Source organism: Takifugu rubripes, chromosome 13 (genome assembly GCF_901000725.2).
Source record: "Takifugu rubripes chromosome 13, fTakRub1.2, whole genome shotgun sequence".
Taxonomy (NCBI): Eukaryota; Metazoa; Chordata; class Actinopteri; order Tetraodontiformes; family Tetraodontidae; genus Takifugu; species Takifugu rubripes.
This window is the reverse complement of record NC_042297.1, coordinates 710,670-730,222: the sequence shown is the minus strand read 5'-3', so window position 1 is coordinate 730,222 and position 19,553 is coordinate 710,670. Positions and strand designations below refer to the sequence as shown.

The window sequence follows — 19,553 nt, the reverse complement described above, 5'->3', positions numbered from 1 at the left end:
TATCGAGACATCAAAGTATTGAGACATCAAAGTATTGAGACATCAAAGTATTGAGACATCAAAGTATTGAAACATCAAATTAGCTCCTTTGAAATGTTCAGTTTGAGTCACTAAATTAGCAGGGAGAGTTTAGCTGGACTCCCCCTTTTCGGTCTGTCATTGCCGGCGGTTACCATGGTTACGCTGGCTAATCCTCCATGCTGTTGCTCACCTCGGGGTAGCTGCAATTATCTCTTTTAACAAAGAATGTGATGAGCTGCTGCCAGGTGGAAATTTGATTAACTGAGGAAAGAAAATGTGTCTTTACTCGAACTCCATATTTATCGTGCCCACGTCGCTATAGCAACCAGGCATCTTACACGTTCGTGGAGACGCAGAGGAGAACCTGACAGTAAATGTAATAACAGGATGCAAGTGAGCGTTTCAAAGCCAGATGCTAGCTGGATCAGCAGTGGTCGTAAAGGTCGTGACCTCTGACATATATACATTTATGCTACAGCTGAAGAACAATTCAGACAGTTTCTGCTGAAGCAACAGGAATCCTCTTAGTTCTTTACTGTTTCCTCGGGGTTTGAAGATGTTCAAGGTCTGTTATCCATACAAGCATCATATTTAATGTTACTATATGAACTCATGACCTGGGGGGTTGGAGGTACACGCCCACAGGCCACAGACATGATCAGGCCCAACCACAGCTGGGAGAAGCTCCAGCCGCCAACGCTCGCAAATAAAAGGGGACACGAGAGTAGAAAATGGATGGATTTCATGAGTTTAAGCCGCCGGATTAGGACAGAATTGAATATATCTCTCTGGCGTGCCCTGAGATGGTAACTGGAAGGCTTGAGGTGTTGGCCACAGGTCTAAAGGGTTATTGTGCTTAACGGAAGGCATATCGTAGAAAGGTTGTTGTGCCTCGGACCTTTTTGTGCTGTCAGACATTACAAACTTTGGTCTCAGTGTTTTTTAAACTAGCTTAACGCGGCTTGAAGTTCAAAACTTTGGCAACGCAGCAAATGTAAGGAGGAGGCTTGCCATACACACCTGCTGGGAGAGGACCAACACGTGCACGTGCACGCGCACGAGCACGAGCACGAGCACGCGCCTGGAGAAGAGGGTTAGGGTCAGCACGTCCGGCGCTGCTCACCTGAACGCTTGTCTACACCCTCGGGGTCACGACTCAGAGCTCGGCTCGCTTTTTAAAAATAGGTACTCAAAATATGTTTTTGATCATAAGATCTTGTAAAATGCTGGCTGGCTTTAAACTCTTCAATTAATATTTTATTATGGGAACCTTCTAGAAATTTGAAATGTCAATTTCAACTATAACGAGCCACTGGTAACCTAACGAAGCACTAGCTAGATTAACGTATCTACAGCTTGTAAGTTACCTTGTTGCTTCCTATCACATGCTAAACTAGTAGCAGTTAGCCTGTCTGGAGCGCGGCTGTGGCGGGCTGATGTTGGCTGAGGGCGCGTTGCCGTAGTCGTGGTCGTGGTTGTCCCGTGCTGACAGCCTTTTGCCCTGCTCCTCCTTCATGAAGAGCTCCACCATGAGGATCTTCTCCTTGTGCATCTGGAGGCTAATGTCCTTGGGGATGTCTGGGATTAACCAGTCCATAAAGTCACTCATGAGCATCACCACGTTCTGCACACAGCACCCAACACAACACATTAGCACACCTGAGACACGAGCACGCCGGCAACCTCACGTTGACATTGAGACGGCAGCAGAAACTAAGTTCTATGAACACATTAAACTTGTCTTTTTAAAACTAACCTGGAAGACGATCACAAAAGCTAGACGGGCAGCCAGGACAACCCAGAAGACCTTGGCGAGGTCGTAGGGTGAACTGGACCATGGTGGCTCTCTGAAGTCCTTGAATCTGGAGAGAGAGACAAAGGTGGGAGGAGGGTCTCCAACAGCTGGGGGTGTCGGCAGAACCAGGCTCACCTGCATATTTCTACTTTATATCCGAGGTTCAGCGGCTCGACGGGATCCGTTCCTGGCTCGAAGTCACTGACGTTGAAGTAGGAGAGGCTGTGGTTGATGAAGCCGTGCATGGTGCCATCAGGGCTGTAGGTGTACTGGTACACCAGCCGCGGGATGAAGTCCGAGGTGAAGGCGATCACAAATGCCTGGGAACAGGAAGCCCATTGGTTCTCCAGAACTGTGCCACACAACTGGGCTGACTGCTCACCGTGGACTTACGTTAACAATGACGGCTAGCTTGCTGAGGCCCCTCAGGAGGTTGTACCAGATCCCTGCGGGAAGGCAGCACATCTGGGTTACAACAGCAGCTTCAACAGGGTGACCTTTGACCTAATGCTGCTGTGGTGACCTTTGACCTAACGCTGCAGCAGTGACCTTTGGCCTAACGCTGCAGTGGTGACCTTTGACCTAACGCTGCAGCGGTGACCTTTGACCTAACGCTGCCGCGTGACCTTTGACCTAACGCTGCTGCAGTGACCTTTGACCTAACGCTGCTGCAGTGACCTTTGACCTAACACTGCAGCGGTGACCTTTGGCCTCACTGTTGCATCAGCCTGATCCAAGCATGAAAGTCCAGCGTCTCCTCTTGCCTAGGCGAAGGCGGACCTTCTCCCTGGGGGCCCTGTTCCAGCTGTGGCCTATGAAGCCACAACCCTAACCCTAACCCATGGATGATTAAAGGGGGCTGCACTCATGAGACCCTGAAGAACTTTTAGAAATTCCGAGGGAGACATTTTCCTGCTTTCCTGGTGAAAATTTCAGATTCCAAGAGGCACAATTGAGACATTATAAGCATATTTCCTTCATGGCCACAGGAGCAAACCTCAGCCAGGACCTACTGAAAACAATGGTGGGGGTGTGATGATGTCACCAGACTTTAGAGAGCGTTCAGTGGCAGAATGTAAATGAATGGATCAGAACAATTGTTTTAAACTTGATCCTGAAACATTTACATTTTTGTAAAAGTAGCAGGAGAGTGGTGTGGACGTGCTCAGTGTGAGCGTTCCCATGTGCTCCTGAGCAGAAGGGGGCGGAGCAGGAAAGGGTCTGTGGGAGAGGAGGACTGCCCACCCGCTTGCTTTTCTTATCTTGGCTGAAGATTTCCATGATGCACATCTGAAGAGTGTGTTTCCAAAAATATATCAACATCATCGACGATTCAGCGTGTGGAGGTAACACACTGGAACGTGTTTACACCACCCACACAGGAGCACAAAGGTGAGGTCTCTCCCTCCCCCACCCGGGTGCCTGCAGGCACAGTGCTGCTAAGCTGAAGCTAACATACCAGCCAGTGGCTTAAGTCACCAAAGCAGGAATGGAAGATTGAAGATCTGTTATGTGCCTCGTTATTTCTTTTAGTTTAGCATATTAGCTAAGCCTATTTGGGAACTCCTTTCAGTAGCAGGTTTGCGAGGGTCTGGGGACTGAAGGAGACACAACACGGTATATGAACCGTATGTTCGGTAGTGCTGCACGAGAATAAAGCAGACTGTGAGTACAGACGAGGATCATCATGGATCATCGTGCTCATTCCAGCCTTTATAATGTAGATGTGATGTATGTGAGCTTTGGCCTTCAAGCAGCACCTGGGATAAGACTCTCGTTTCTGGAGCAGGGGACACCTACCGATGTCCTTGGCTTTGGCTGCTATTGGCCTGCGGAGCTCCATCACAAATTTCTTGGCATCCAGGCGGATCTCGATGATGTTATTGAGCAGAGCAAAGAGCGGAGCCAAAGGGAAAGAGGCTACGAACAGTGTCACCATCCCAAACTGGATGACTGCAGAGGAAACAGCAATTTAATCACATTTCTTTCAAAGTAGCTGAAAATGAGTTGAACAAGATCATCGAATGTTTGTTTTATCAAATGTGATCACTTCTATGTTAATGTGATACTGATCGATATCAACCAAAAGGGAATTAATAACTAGAACCAAATAAAAAAAACAAATCATCAGATTGCACAAGATTCTGTTCGATATAGTTTCACAGTCAAACAGTAAATTTAACTTAATGTACAACTTAACCTCATTTCTAAATTGTAGCTAAAAATGTGTTTTTGGAATACTTGACAGATCTGAGTGTAGGGTCAGGGTTAGGGGTTAGGGTTAGGATAGGGTCAGGGTCAGGGTTAGGGTTAGGGTTAGGATAGGGTCAGGGTCAGGGTTAGGGTTAGGATAGGGTCAGGGTTAGGATAGGGTTAGGGTCAGGGTCAGGGTTAGGATAGGGTTAGGGTCAGGGTTAGGGTTAGGATAGGGTTAGGGTCAGGGTTAGGGTTAGGATAGGGTCAGGGTCAGGGTTAGGATAGGGTTAGGGTCAGGGTTAGGGTTAGGATAGGGTTAGGGTCAGGGTTAGGGTTAGGATAGGGTTAGGGTCAGGGTTAGGGTTAGGATAGGGTTAGGGTCAGGGTTAGGGTTAGGATAGGGTCAGGGTCAGGGTTAGGATAGGGTTAGGGTCAGGGTTAGGGTTAGGATAGGGTCAGTGTTAGGATAGGGTCAGGGTTAGGGGTTAGGGTTAGGATAGGGTCAGGGTCAGGGTTAGGGTTAGGATAGGGTCAGGGTTAGGATAGGGTCAGGGTCAGGGTTAGGGTTAGGATAGGGTTAGGGTCAGGTTAGGGTTAGGGTCAGGGTCAGGGTTAGGATAGGGTTAGGGTCAGGGTTAGGGTCAGGGTTAGGATTAGGATAGGGTTAGGGTCAGGTTAGAGTTAGAGTTAGAGTTAGAGTTAGAGTTAGAGTTAGGGTTAGGATAGGGTTAGGGTTAGGGTTAAGGTAGGGTTAGGATAGGGTTAGGGTCAGGTTAGAGTTAGGGTTAGGATAGGGTCAGGGTCAGGGTTAGGGTTAGGATAGGGTCAGGGTTAGGATAGGGTTAGGGTCAGGGTCAGGGTCAGGGTTAGGGTCAGGGTTAGGATTAGGATTAGGATAGGGTTAGGGTCAGGTTAGAGTTAGGGTTAGGATAGGGTCAGGGTCAGGGTTAGGGTTAGGATAGGGTCAGGGTTAGGATAGGGTCAGGGTCAGGGTTAGGGTTAGGATAGGGTCAGGGTTAGGATAGGGTTAGGGTCAGGGTCAGGGTTAGGATAGGGTTAGGGTCAGGGTTAGGGGTTAGGGTTAGGATAGGGTCAGGGTCAGGGTTAGGGTTAGGATAGGGTCAGGGTTAGGATAGGGTCAGGGTCAGGGTTAGGGTTAGGATAGGGTCAGGGTTAGGATAGGGTTAGGGTCAGGGTCAGGGTTAGGATAGGGTTAGGGTCAGGGTTAGGGTTAGGATAGGGTTAGGGTCATGGTTAGGGTTAGGATAGGGTCAGGGTCAGGGTTAGGATAGGGTTAGGGTCAGGGTTAGGGTTAGGATAGGGTCAGTGTTAGGATAGGGTCAGGGTTAGGGGTTAGGGTTAGGATAGGGTCAGGGTCAGGGTTAGGGTTAGGATAGGGTCAGGGTTAGGATAGGGTCAGGGTCAGGGTTAGGGTTAGGATAGGGTTAGGGTCAGGTTAGGGTTAGGGTCAGGGTCAGGGTTAGGATAGGGTTAGGGTCAGGGTTAGGGTCAGGGTTAGGATTAGGATAGGGTTAGGGTCAGGTTAGAGTTAGAGTTAGAGTTAGAGTTAGAGTTAGGGTTAGGATAGGGTTAGGGTTAGGGTTAGGGTAGGGTTAGGATAGGGTTAGGGTCAGGTTAGAGTTAGGGTTAGGATAGGGTCAGGGTCAGGGTTAGGATAGGGTCAGGGTTAGGATAGGGTTAGGGTCAGGGTCAGGGTTAGGGTCAGGGTTAGGATTAGGATAGGGTTAGGGTCAGGTTAGAGTTAGGGTTAGGATAGGGTCAGGGTTAGGATAGGGTTAGGGTCAGGGTCAGGGTCAGGGTTAGGGTTAGGGTTAGGATAGGGTTAGGGTCAGGTTAGAGTTAGGGTTAGGATAGGGTCAGGGTCAGGGTCAGGGTTAGGGTTAGGATTAGGATAGGGTTAGCGTTAGCATTAGGGTCAGGTTAGGGTTAGGATAGGGTTAGGGTCAGGTTAGAGTTAGGGTTAGGATAGGGTCAGGGTTAGGATAGGGTTAGGGTCAGGGTCAGGGTTAGGGTTAGGGTCAGGGTCAGGGTTAGGATTAGGATTAGGATAGGGTTAGGGTTAGGGTCAGGGTTAGGATAGGGTTAGGGTCAGGGTTAGGGTCAGGGTTAGGATAGGGTTAGGGTCAGGGTTAGGGTAGGGTTAGGATAGGGTTAGGGTTAGGGTCAGGGTTAGGGTTAGGATAGGGTTAGGGTCAGGGTCAGGGTCAGGGTTAGGGTTAGGGTTAGGGTTAGGGTCAGGTTAGCGTTAGGGTTAGGGTTAGTGTTGGGGTCAAATCAGGGTTAGGATTAGGATAGGGTTAGGGTCAAGTTAGAGTTAGGGTTAGGATAGGGTTAGGGTCAGGGTTAGGGTCAGGGTCAGGGTAAGGGTTAGGGTTAGGGTCAGGTTAGCGTTAGGGTTAGGGTTAGTGTTAGTGTTAGTGTTGGGGTCAAATCAGGGTTAGGGGTAGGGTGAGGGTTAAGGTTAGGGTTGAGTTTTGGATAGGGGTATGTTTAGGGGTTAAAGTTAGGTAGGGTTGGGTTAGGGTTAGGTTTAAGGGTTACAGCTATGGGTAGGGTTGGGGTTAGGTTTAGGGGCTAGGGGAAGTGGTAGGGTTGGGGTTAGGGGTAGGGTTGGTTTAGAGCTAGGGTAAGGGTTAGGATTAGGGGTTAGGGGTCGGGTTAGGGTTAGGGTTGGGATTAGGTTTAGGGGTTAGGGGTTAGGGGTTAGGGGTTAGGGGTAGGGTGAGGGTTAGGGTTAAGGTTAGGGTTGAGTTTAGGATAGGGTTAGTGTTAGGGTTAGGGGTAAGGAGTAAGGGGTAGGGTTGGGTTAGGCTTTGAGTTAGGGTTGGACTCACTCATCTCCATGTACTCGGGATTGATGCCAATAAAGGGACACAGGATGTGATCTTTCTCATAAGCCTGCAGGCTTTTGTTCAGCTCCTCTTGTTGCTTTGGGTCCAGCTCAGACTTCTTCCTCTGCAGCAGTTTCTTCAGCTTCCTGTACACAGAAGCCAATGAGCACTAAAACTAACATGTTTTATTCCTCATAACCTTTTGTTATTCCTCAAAATCTTTTCTGTAACTTCACATCAGCACATTTTTCTGTAGTCGAAGAGACAGTTGATGTTTATCGTAGAGTGAAGGAACCTTTAAGAGCTTCCCTCCCCAGTTTATTCATGTTATTGATGAAAACAAGATTATTATGTTTCAGGAACTTGGGTGTGTTACCCTGATGAGGGGGCCACTGCCAACAGGAAGGGGAGTTCATCAGACCAGATCAGGCCACCATCTCCCATTGGTCAATGGTCCAGTTCTGAGGCTTATCTGCCCGGGTTAAGCCGTCCCATATGGAGCAGAATGTGATCCACTGTGTTCTGACCCTTTTCCATCAGAACCAGAACTTTCTAAGAACTTTGAGCTTCAATTGTTCCACCATAGGTCGATCATGAGATTTGGTGACCTTTTGTAGGAATTCAATGAGCAGAAATTCCTTTTCAAAACCATCACCTGATCATAGGAGAGGTGTGTGAGCATCCTGGAGACCCAAGGATACACTGTTAGGGAATATCTGGCCCAGCTAGGATCTTCTAAGGGAGGGCCAGACAAAATGGCTTTTCCCTAGACCTCAATGAAGAAGAAAACGTGGCAGAATCAGTATAGCCTGATTGTCAAGGAGCACCTGCTGGTCCAGGATCAGCATAAACCAGGAACAGGAGCTCCATAAAGATATGGGGAGGTGGCCTTCCACTCCCACCTCTAGCAGACCTCAGAGAGATCATACAGTCAATATGGGGAATTTCTGGACCGTTCAGCAGCTGCAGGTTAACCTCAGTCACTCATCCAGGCCATAGCTGGCCTGTTCCGCCCAGGGAGCCTGGGTTGGCTGGTTTGGTGGCTGACAAGGAAAAATGTTGTAAAGGTCCTACAGAAACGAGGATCGAAGGGTAGCTGCTTTCCTCTCACGTGAGTGAGAACTTGACCGTCTTTACGACGCTGACAGACTTGTCGGTTCTGAACATGTAACAACAGACCCTTAATTACGGGTGGTTCTAACGGTTGTGTGTCCTTGGCACTCACGGTATACCAATCTCAAACAGGTTGTTCTGAATGAGCTGCTTCCCAAGCATCGTGATGCACAGCTGGATGCACAGCTCCATGAGGCAGCCTGCATGGGCACACTTGGGGAGACAAGAAGGAGGGGGGGGGGGCAGAGAGAGGGGGGGAGGGGCTTAATTTAAGATGCAAATATAATGACTTCCAATATTCTTTGATGATGGTAACTCCACCTAACCAAGGTCACAGGTCTCACTGAGCTGTTCTCCTAATGGTAAAGCTTCTACGTGTCGCGCTCCTGTTCTGGCAGCCAATCAGACGGTGCTCACGAGGTACAGGTGAGCTTTCTCAGGAGGTACCGGTGAGCTTTCTCACGAGGTACAGGTGAGCTTTCTCACGAGGTACAGGTGAGCTTTCTCAGGAGGTACAGGGGAGCTTTCTCAGGAGGTACAGGTGAGCTTTCTCACGAGGTACAGGTGAGCTTTCTCAGGAGGTACAGGGGAGCTTTCTCAGGAGGTACAGGTGAGCTTTCTCAGGAGGTACAGGTGAGCTTTCTCAGGAGGTACAGGTGAGCTTTCTCAGGAGGTACAGGTGAGCTTTCTCAGGAGGTACAGGGGAGCTTTCTCAGGAGGTACAGGTGAGCTTTCTCAGGAGGTACCGGTGAGCTTTCTCAGGAGGTACAGGTGAGCTTTCTCACGAGGTACCGGTGAGCTTTCTCAGGAGGTACAGGGGAGCTTTCTCACGAGGTACCGGTGAGCTTTCTCAGGAGGTACAGGTGAGCTTTCTCACGAGGTACTGGTGAGCTTTCTCACGAGGTACAGGTGAGCTTTCTCACGAGGTACAGGTGAGCTTTCTCACGAGGTACAGGTGAGCTTTCTCACGAGGTACAGGTGAGCTTTCTCACGAGGTACAGGTGAGCTTTCTCACGAGGTACCGGTGAGCTTTCTCAGGAGGTACCGGTGAGCTTTCTCACGAGGTACAGGGGAGCTTTCTCACGAGGTACCGGTGAGCTTTCTCACGAGGTACAGGTGAGCTTTCTCAGGAGGTACAGGTGAGCTTTCTCACGAGGTACCGGTGAGCTTTCTCAGGAGGTACAGGTGAGCTTTCTCACGAGGTACCGGTGAGCTTTCTCACGAGGTACCGGTGAGCTTTCTCACGAGGTACAGGTGAGCTTTCTCACGAGGTACAGGTGAGCTTTCTCAGGAGGTACAGGTGAGCTTTCTCAGGAGGTACAGGTGAGCTTTCTCAGGAGGTACAGGTGAGCTTTCTCAGGAGGTACAGGTGAGCTTTCTCACGAGGTACAGGTGAGCTTTCTCAGGAGGTACAGGGGAGCTTTCTCAGGAGGTACAGGGGAGCTTTCTCAGGAGGTACAGGTGAGCTTTCTCAGGAGGTACCGGTGAGCTTTCTCAGGAGGTACAGGGGAGCTTTCTCAGGAGGTACAGGTGAGCTTTCTCAGGAGGTACCGGTGAGCTTTCTCAGGAGGTACAGGTGAGCTTTCTCAGGAGGTACAGGTGAGCTTTCTCAGGGGGTACAGGGGAGCTTTCTCAGGAGGTACAGGGGAGCTTTCTCAGGAGGTACAGGTGAGCTTTCTCAGGAGGTACCGGTGAGCTTTCTCAGGAGGTACAGGTGAGCTTTCTCAGGAGGTACCGGTGAGCTTTCTCAGGAGGTACAGGTGAGCTTTCTCACGAGGTACCGGTGAGCTTTCTCACGAGGTACAGGTGAGCTTTCTCAGGAGGTACAGGTGAGCTTTCTCAGGAGGTACAGGTGAGCTTTCTCAGGAGGTACAGGGGAGCTTTCTCAGGAGGTACAGGTGAGCTTTCTCAGGAGGTACAGGGGAGCTTTCTCAGGAGGTACAGGTGAGCTTTCTCAGGAGGTACAGGTGAGCTTTCTCAGGAGGTACAGGTGAGCTTTCTCAGGAGGTACAGGTGAGCTTTCTCAGGAGGTACAGGTGAGCTTTCTCAGGAGGTACAGGTGAGCTTTCTCAGGAGGTACCGGTGAGCTTTCTCAGGAGGTACAGGTGAGCTTTCTCAGGAGGTACAGGTGAGCTTTCTCAGGAGGTGCTCCTTGAGCTCTCCACACCTGACACATCTTCTTATTCTACTTCTACTCTTTGGCCTTTTCTACAGGTTGTGCTCAGACAACTTGAGCTTGTCTGTGCTGATCTGTCAGTCTGTTGTGGATTTTAATGCTTTTAGCCTGTTAACCACTTTAGTTAGCAACCGCTGTGCTACGTCAGTAGACCTGAAGGTGTTATAGCGTTGCTGCTACATAAAGAGAAAAGTGGACAACCTCTTCCATTCTGTAAGATCCAACCACATAGAGGTATTTTCCAGGTCTCCCAACGAGCCTGTGAACCAAACAAATATTTATTAGTGATACTATAAAATGAGATGGGAAGAAAGTTTCCATGTGGTTTATGTTTAAGAGTTGACACAGTCGATGATACTTTGATCATTGTCCCAGAAGAAAAACCTAAAACCCCCTTAAATGCAAACATGGGGGAGAAACGGACCCACCTGCCCCGGAAAAAGGCCAAATACACAATCGGGGTGAAGGCATTGACAAACTTGAGGATGAACGTCTTGAAGATGAGCCGCTCTTCAAAGCTCTTGTCCGTCTTTGGAACCTCTAAAAAAAGAGTTCCACAGGTTAAAGGACCTCCTGTCCAGAACAGAACGGAGTGATTTTCAGTTTCAAAATAGTTTGGAAATATAAAAGTAGACGTCAGGACGTAGAAGAAATTCTTCCTTTGTGTCGTCTTGGTCCTCGTGAGGGACAAGTGTGCTCCAGAACTACGGCACAATATTGTGGAACCGTTGGTGTTCACCAGTCACTGATGTGGAAAACCCGGTTTATTCTGCCCTGTTCTGTTCTATCCTGTTCTGTTCTGCCCTGTTCTGTTCTATCCTGTTCTGTTCTGCCCTGTTCTGTTCTACTCTGTTCTGTTCTATCCTGTTCTGTTCTATCCTGTTCCCATCAGCAGGAGGGTCCCCCTCCATGAGCCTGGTCCTGCTCCAGGTTTCTTCCTGTTAAAGGGGAGTTTTTCCTGCCACTGTTGCTTGTTGGGGGTCAGGCCCTGGGATTCTGGAGAGGGTCTAGAGACAGTTCTGATTGTAACAGATGCTATATAAATAAAGATTGATCGATCGATTGATTGATTCTGTTCTCCTCGGTCCTGTTCTACCCTGTTCTGTTCTCCTTGGTCCTGTTCTCCTCGGTCCTGTTCTCCTCGGTCCTGTTCTACCCTGTTCTGTTCTCCTCGGTTCTGTTCTCCTCGGTCCTGTTCTACCCTGTTCTGTTCTCCTCGGTCCTGTTCTCCTCGGTCCTGTTCTACCCTGTTCTGTTCTCCTCGGTCCTGTTCTCCTCGGTCCTGTTCTACCCTGTTCTGTTCTACCCGGTCCTGTTCTACCCGGTCCTGTTCTCCTCGGTCCTGTTCTACCCTGTTCTGTTCTCCTCGGTTCTGTTCTCCTCTGTCCTGTTCTCCTCGGTCCTGTTCTACCCTGTTCTGTTCTCCTCGGTCCTGTTCTACCCTGTTCTGTTCTCCTCGGTCCTGTTCTACCCTGTTCTGTTCTCCTCAGTTCTGTTCTCCTCGGTCCTGTTCTACCCTGTTCTGTTCTCCTCGGTTCTGTTCTCCTCTGTCCTGTTCTCCTCGGTCCTGTTCTACCCTGTTCTGTTCTACCCGGTCCTGTTCTCCTCGGTCCTGTTCTCCTCGGTCCTGTTCTACCCTGTTCTGTTCTCCTCGGTCCTGTTCTCCTCGGTCCTGTTCTCCTCGGTCCTGTTCTACCCGGTCCTGTTCTACCCTGTTCTGTTCTCCTCGGTCCTGTTCTCCTCGGTCCTGTTCTCCTCGGTCCTGTTCTACCCTGTTCTGTTCTACCCGGTCCTGTTCTCCTTGATCCTGTTCTCCTCGGTCCTGTTCTACCCTGTTCTGTTCTCCTTGGTCCTGTTCTCCTCGGTCCTGTTCTCCTCGGTCCTGTTCTCCTCGGTCCTATTCTACCCTGTTCTGTTCTACCCGGTCCTGTTCTCCTTGATCCTGTTCTCCTCGGTCCTGTTCTCCTCGGTCCTGTTCTACCCTGTTCTGTTCTCCTTGGTCCTGTTCTCCTCGGTCCTGTTCTCCTCGGTCCTGTTCTCCTCGGTCCTGTTCTACCCGGTCCTGTTCTCCTCGGCTCTGTGCTCTGCTCCGTTCTACTGGGGCCACCTGCATAACTTTAGCTTAGCTTCAGCATGGTGGAGCTTCCAGGTGGGACACGTTGTGGAGCAGATGAAGCTGAGAGGCTGGAGCAGCTCACCCAGGGTGGTGAGCCACCGGGCTACTGCAGCGTAGATTTCATCCAAGACAATGATGATGATGAGGTAGATGATGGCGGCGGTGGTTTTCACAGTGGCTCGCACGTTGGAGCGTGCTGCAGGGTAGGTGCTGACGTGGAGCGCTGTCTTGATGCTGATCCGGTACAGGATGACCCCAAAGACTATGGCAAAGGTTGCAGTGATCTAGGAGGTAGAGAAGAAATCCCATAATGTCTCCAAAGCTCTACAGCTATGAAGAACCACACGTTCTTCTGAAGACTCAGCTCTCCTGACAGCTCTTCTCATTCTCCTCGCCGGCTCCTTAGCAAGGCAGGAAGTCATGAAGGTGAGGAGCGCTGGAGGACTCACCATGAAGCCCATCATCACCACAGTGGTGAGATACGCTGGGAGCCTGTCTGTGCACGTCAGCTTCACCTTCTCGCCCTGGAACACACACACTATGAGTCAGGACCTCTTCAGAATCTACCCGACACACACACACACTCACACACACAGCCAACATTTCCTGAGAATACCCCCCCCCCCCCCCCCCCCCCCACAGAGCGGCTCACACCACCAGGGACCCTCCCCACCCACCACCTGTGAGCTGGTCTCCTCAGGTAGAGGGTGGTCACGGCGGTCTGCTGTACCTGGGGGAGGGAATGTTCCTTTTTGGTGCTCTTCTGCATGACTCTGACCTCGTACTCCGCTCGGTTGTGGTCCTAAAACAGAAATGGGTTTTAATGGTCAAAGGTGTGACGTGGTCGTTCCTTGAAAGACCAAAGACAGCAAAGAATGTCAGAAGAAGCTATTTGCAGTATAGTTTAGATAATGATCTGCCAAGAAGGAAGGTTGAGAAGGATTCTGAGGTAATTCTGAGACCACTCAGTTGTGTGGCTCAGGCCCACGAGGACCTGCTGGTTATCTTTATAAATGCACTAATTCGGCTGATCATTATTAATGGAACATGAATCTTCATGTTCCAGCAGCTACTGACGGCCACAACAAAGAGCAGCATCAGAATGAACCTGAGCGATGAAGATAAAGGTGTGTGAGTGGCTGTTAGACACTTGTAGAGAAGCTTATTGTTAGTGCCTTTAGAATGCTTTAATCGATTCTCTAAAGGAAAAGGTTATATATGATGAAGGCAGAGTGGTAAAATGTGTTCCAAACCTTGTGTTCCTCCTGTAAAAGTAACCACAGAGAAACACACAAGACAGGTGAGTCAGCACACACAATGGAAAGGCTTCAAGAAACATCTGCAATACACCAAACTATCCAGCAGATGTCACTCTAAGGCTCGTTACATTATATCTTCTGAGTACTCAGATTACTGGTGCTTAGTACCGATAGATCATGCATCATTAAGTGTCTCCAGATCGCTCTTTAAAACGCTGTATGTCGCATGACGCAGGGGACCATGTCGAGGAATGAGCCAGCCAAATGTCCAATAACTCGGGTCCACTTGTAAGAGTTTACAGCAACATGTAATTACACGTTAGTTTCCTGGGCGATGACGTCCAGAGTGATGAGAGAGTAGAACATCATGTTCATTTTCTAATGTTATATTGGGACGGCGCTGCAACAGATACTCTAATCTGATGCTCTACTCTGATGCTTTACTCTGATGCTCTACTCTGATGCTCTACTCTGATGCTCTAACCTGATGCTCTACTCTGATGCTCTACTCTGATACTCTAATCTGATGCTCTACTCTGATGCTCTACTCTGATGCTCTAACCTGATGCTCTACTCTGATGCTCTACTCTGATGCTCTACTCTGATGCTCTACTCTGATACTCTAATCTGATGCTCTACTCTGATGCTCTACTCTGATGCTCTACTCTGATGCTCTAACCTGATGCTCTACTCTGATGCTCTACTCTGATACTCTAATCTGATGCTCTACTCTGATGCTCTACTCTGATACTCTAATCTGATACTCTAATCTGATGCTCTACTCTGATACTCTACTCTGATGCTCTAATCTGATGCTCTACTCTGATGCTCTACTCTGATACTCTAATCTGATACTCTAATCTGATGCTCTACTCTGATGCTCTACTCTGATGCTCTACTCTGATGCTCTAATCTGATGCTCTACTCTGATGCTCTACTCTGATGCTCTACTCTGATGCTCTAACCTGATGCTCTACTCTGATGCTCTACTCTGATGCTCTACTCTGATACTCTAATCTGATGCTCTACTCTGATACTCTAATCTGATGCTCTACTCTGATGCTCTACTCTGATACTCTACTCTGATGCTCTACTCTGATGCTCTACTCTGATGCTCTACTCTGATGCTCTAACCTGATGCTCTACTCTGATGCTCTACTCTGATGCTCTACTCTGATACTCTAATCTGATACTCTACTCTGATGCTCTAACCTGATGCTCTACTCTGATGCTCTACTCTGATGCTCTACTCTGATACTCTACTCTGATGCTCTACTCTGATACTCTAATCTGATGCTCTACTCTGATGCTCTACTCTGATACTCTAATCTGATGCTCTACTCTGATGCTCTACTCTGATGCTCTACTCTGATGCTTTACTCTGATGCTCTACTCTGATGCTCTACTCTGATGCTCAACTCTGATGCTCTACTCTGATACTCTACTCTGATACTTTACTCTGATGCTCTACTCTGATGCTCTACTCTGATACTTTACTCTGATGCTCTACTCTGATACTTTACTCTGATGCTCTACTCTGATGCTCTACTCTGATGCTCTACTCTGATACTCTACTCTGATGCTCTACTCTGATGCTCTACTCTGATGCTCTACTCTGATACTTTACTTTGATGCTCTACTCTGATACTCTACTCTGATACTTTACTCTGATGCTCTACTCTGATGCTCTACTCTGATACTTTACTCTGATGCTCTACTCTGATACTTTACTCTGATGCTCTACTCTGATGCTCTACTCTGATGCTCTACTCTGATACTCTACTCTGATACTCTAATCTGATGCTCTACTCTGATGCTCTACTCTGATGCTCTACTCTGATGCTCTAATCTGATGCTCTACTCTGATGCTCTACTCTGATGCTCTACTCTGATGCTCTAACCTGATGCTCTACTCTGATGCTCTACTCTGATGCTCTACTCTGATACTCTAATCTGATGCTCTACTCTGATACTCTAATCTGATGCTCTACTCTGATGCTCTACTCTGATACTCTACTCTGATGCTCTACTCTGATGCTCTACTCTGATGCTCTACTCTGATGCTCTAACCTGATGCTCTACTCTGATGCTCTACTCTGATGCTCTACTCTGATACTCTAATCTGATACTCTACTCTGATGCTCTAACCTGATGCTCTACTCTGATGCTCTACTCTGATGCTCTACTCTGATACTCTACTCTGATGCTCTACTCTGATGCTCTACTCTGATGCTCTACTCTGATGCTCTAATCTGATGCTCTACTCTGATGCTCTACTCTGATGCTCTACTCTGATGCTCTAACCTGATGCTCTACTCTGATGCTCTACTCTGATGCTCTACTCTGATACTCTAATCTGATGCTCTACTCTGATACTCTAATCTGATGCTCTACTCTGATGCTCTACTCTGATACTCTACTCTGATGCTCTACTCTGATGCTCTACTCTGATGCTCTACTCTGATGCTCTAACCTGATGCTCTACTCTGATGCTCTACTCTGATGCTCTACTCTGATACTCTAATCTGATACTCTACTCTGATGCTCTAACCTGATGCTCTACTCTGATGCTCTACTCTGATGCTCTACTCTGATACTCTACTCTGATGCTCTACTCTGATACTCTAATCTGATGCTCTACTCTGATGCTCTACTCTGATACTCTAATCTGATGCTCTACTCTGATGCTCTACTCTGATGCTCTACTCTGATGCTTTACTCTGATGCTCTACTCTGATGCTCTACTCTGATGCTCAACTCTGATGCTCTACTCTGATACTCTACTCTGATACTTTACTCTGATGCTCTACTCTGATGCTCTACTCTGATACTTTACTCTGATGCTCTACTCTGATACTTTACTCTGATGCTCTACTCTGATGCTCTACTCTGATGCTCTACTCTGATACTCTACTCTGATGCTCTACTCTGATGCTCTACTCTGATGCTCTACTCTGATACTTTACTTTGATGCTCTACTCTGATACTCTACTCTGATACTTTACTCTGATGCTCTACTCTGATGCTCTACTCTGATACTTTACTCTGATGCTCTACTCTGATACTTTACTCTGATGCTCTACTCTGATGCTCTACTCTGATGCTCTACTCTGATACTCTACTCTGATGCTCTACTCTGATGCTCTACTCTGATGCTCTACTCTGATGCTCTACTCTGATACTTTACTCTGATGCTCTACTCTGATACTTTACTCTGATGCTCTACTCTGATGCTCTACTCTGATGCTCTACTCTGATATTCTACTCTGATGCTCTACTCTGATGCTCTACTCTAATACTCTACTCTAATACTCTACTCTAGTGTATCCTCTCTAATTCTGTAGTCTACTCCAGTCAGGTTGGTAACCAAAACGACTGTTTTTTGGTAGGGGATGATTATTAAAAATAAGAGCAGGCTGACTTGGGCCCCGGGGCCCCCTGATGTTGAATGATAGTCTGCCTAGAACAACCAAGGCCAGAGCCAAGTATTTGGTCAGTCGTCTTTTGGATGCCAGTTGAAACCCCTTTGATGGTGGGAGAGCAGTTGGATTGAAGCGTTTTAATATTCTCATTTTGGGATTTTGAAAATGTGATGACATTTTTTAAATAGGACAAAAACGTGAGGGGACGGGGACAATGGCTATAGCGTGAAATGTGGCTTTAACTCACCTCCTCCTCTTCTCCAAAGCCCGTCAGGTCCCAGACGTAGTTCAGTCGCATCTGCCGTCTCTTCCAGTGCTCCATGAACAGAACCGCTGCAGACAAGAATGAAGACACGTTCATATTCTGCACTACTGTACGACATCGGAACTCAACACAGCCAATCGGCAGCAGTACAGAGACCAGCATGCAATGAACCTTTTTCTTTATTTTGCTAATTATAATCTTTGACAAACACATAACCAGACATATGGCATGAGTTTGGAAACGCCCTGGATAAATGATATTAGCATAGTTGCTAGCTAGTGGTGCCATCCACCACCTCCTCTATTGTTGTCATGTTGAACTTTTTAGTATGTAGAGTGCATTTGTAGACAGTTTGATATTTTTTATTATGATTTGTTTACTACCCTTTTTAGGATCGAATCAAAATGAAAACATGGTACCCCAGAGAGCCATGAACACCGAGAAAAAGACAGTGGCGGGGTTGTCAAACAGGTGGCTCGCCCGAGCTGTTCCACAGGCAGTCATCAGTTTCCAGTAGCTGCATGCATGGTCACACAGTGGACACATGGTGATGTTGTTCCTGGGATCACAAATCTCCATGCTGAGAAAAATAGAACAGGATCATTCATTAATGACCATAAATAATCTAACAAGACCAGACAAATGCTTAAATTATTCCTAGTTCATATGTTGTCAAAGTGCCCCCATTGACGCAACAAAAGTATATGGACACATAGGGGTTAGTACCATTCTCCACTGGAGCAGACACAAATCTTTGGAACTTCTAAGCTCCTTGCCCAGAAGAGCCAAACCCTGGGAAGTGTTGAGAGCCCCCATAGCAGGGTTAGGGTGAACTGACCTTGGTATGTTATCATCAACTGTGGCACAACCGTACAGGAACACAATGACTCCGACGATGGATGCAGGGATGAGCATCTGTGTGTAGACCCCCAACCAGGCAAAATACAGGCCAACCTTCTCCCCAAAATATTTCCTGTGTGTGAGATCACCAACAGTTCAGTGGAGATGATATTCAATGACAATCACAATTGTATGTCTATATAGTTATTAACTTGTTCAATCTGACATTTTTGTGGATGAAGTGTAACAACACTGAATTTTTCCTGACATATTCCAGACAGTTTCAAGGTCTGGTCTGAGCCGTAACCCTGCTCCAGTGGATTATGGAACTAAACCCTAGCTGTAACCCTGCTCCAGTGGAGTATGGTACTAACCCCGAGCTGTAACCCTGCTCCAGTGGAGGATGGTACTAAACCCTAGCTGTAACCCTGTTCCATTGGAGTATGGTACTAACCCCGAGCTGTAACCCTGTTCCATTGGAGTATGGTACTAACCCCGAGCTGTAACCCTGCTCCAGTGGAGTATGGTACTAACCCCGAGCTGTAACCCTGTTCCATTGGAGTATGGTACTAACCCCGAGCTGTAACCCTGCTCCAGTGGAGTATGGTACTAACCCCTAGCCGTAACCCTGCTCCATTGGAGTATGGTACTAACCCCAAGCTGTAACCCTGCTCCAGTGGAGTATGGTACTAAACCCTAGCTGTAACCCTGTTCCATTGGAGTATGGTACTAACCCCGAGCTGTAACCCTGTTCCATTGGAGTATGGTACTAACCCCTAGCTGTAACCCTGCTCCAGTGGATTATGGTACTAACCCCTAGCCTAACCATGCTCCAGTGGAGTATGGTACTAACCCCTAGCTGTAACCCTGCTCCAGTGGAGTATGGTACTAACCCCTAGCCTAACCCTGCTCCAGTGGAGTATGGTACTAACCCCTAGCCTAACCATGCTCCAGTGGAGTATGGTACTAACCCCTAGCTGTAACCCTGCTCCAGTGGAGTATGGTACTAACCCCTAGCCGTAACCCTGCTCCAGTGGAGTATGGTACTAACCCCTAGCCGTAACCCTGCTCCAGTGGAGTATGGTACTAACCCCTAGCCGTAACCCTGCTCCAGTGGAGTATGGTACTAACCCCTAGCCTAACCCTGCTCCTGTGGAGTATGGTACTAACCCCTAGCTGTAACCCTGCTCCAGTGGAGAATGGTATTAACCCCTAGCTGTAACCCTGCTCCAGTGGGGTATATAACTACCCCCTAGCCGTAACCCTGCTCCAGTGGAGTATGGTACTAACCCCTAGCTGTAACCCTGCTCCAGTGGAGTATGGTACTAACCCCTAGCTGTAACCCTGCTCCAGTGGAGTATGGTACTAACCCCTAGCCTAACCCTGCTCCAGTGGAGGATGGTACTAACCCCTAGCTGTAACCCTGCTCCAGTGGAGTATGGTACTAACCCCTAGCTGTAACCCTGCTCCAGTGGGGTATATAACTACCCCCTAGCCG

At 48.2% G+C, this 19,553-nt stretch overlaps 1 protein-coding gene across 3 annotated transcripts in view; it reads right to left on the bottom strand.

Annotated features, from left to right (window-relative positions):
• The window catches only part of LOC105418548 (anoctamin-1-like), a 38,968-nt gene that overhangs the window by 523 nt on the left and 18,892 nt on the right, over positions 1-19,553 (bottom strand). For 2 of the 3 annotated variants that reach the window (XM_029846485.1, XM_029846483.1), the window contains exons 11-26: positions 18,054-18,188; positions 17,635-17,795; positions 17,198-17,283; positions 13,523-13,534; positions 13,000-13,071; positions 12,719-12,793; positions 12,352-12,553; positions 10,582-10,693; positions 10,355-10,412; positions 8,090-8,190; positions 6,868-7,010; positions 3,617-3,769; positions 2,210-2,262; positions 1,952-2,136; positions 1,778-1,883; positions 1-1,645 (exon numbers count right to left, since the gene is read on the bottom strand). The exon at positions 1-1,645 is cut by the window's left edge and continues 523 nt beyond it. In XM_029846485.1, the coding sequence (XP_029702345.1) occupies positions 1,415-1,645; positions 1,778-1,883; positions 1,952-2,136; positions 2,210-2,262; positions 3,617-3,769; positions 6,868-7,010; positions 8,090-8,190; positions 10,355-10,412; positions 10,582-10,693; positions 12,352-12,553; positions 12,719-12,793; positions 13,000-13,071; positions 13,523-13,534; positions 17,198-17,283; positions 17,635-17,795; positions 18,054-18,188 (1,885 nt within the window). In that variant the 3' untranslated portion in view covers positions 1-1,414. The remainder of the gene's footprint in view (positions 1,646-1,777; positions 1,884-1,951; positions 2,137-2,209; positions 2,263-3,616; positions 3,770-6,867; positions 7,011-8,089; positions 8,191-10,354; positions 10,413-10,581; positions 10,694-12,351; positions 12,554-12,718; positions 12,794-12,999; positions 13,072-13,522; positions 13,535-17,197; positions 17,284-17,634; positions 17,796-18,053; positions 18,189-19,553) is intronic. The other variant, XM_029846484.1, reaches the window with a different exon arrangement.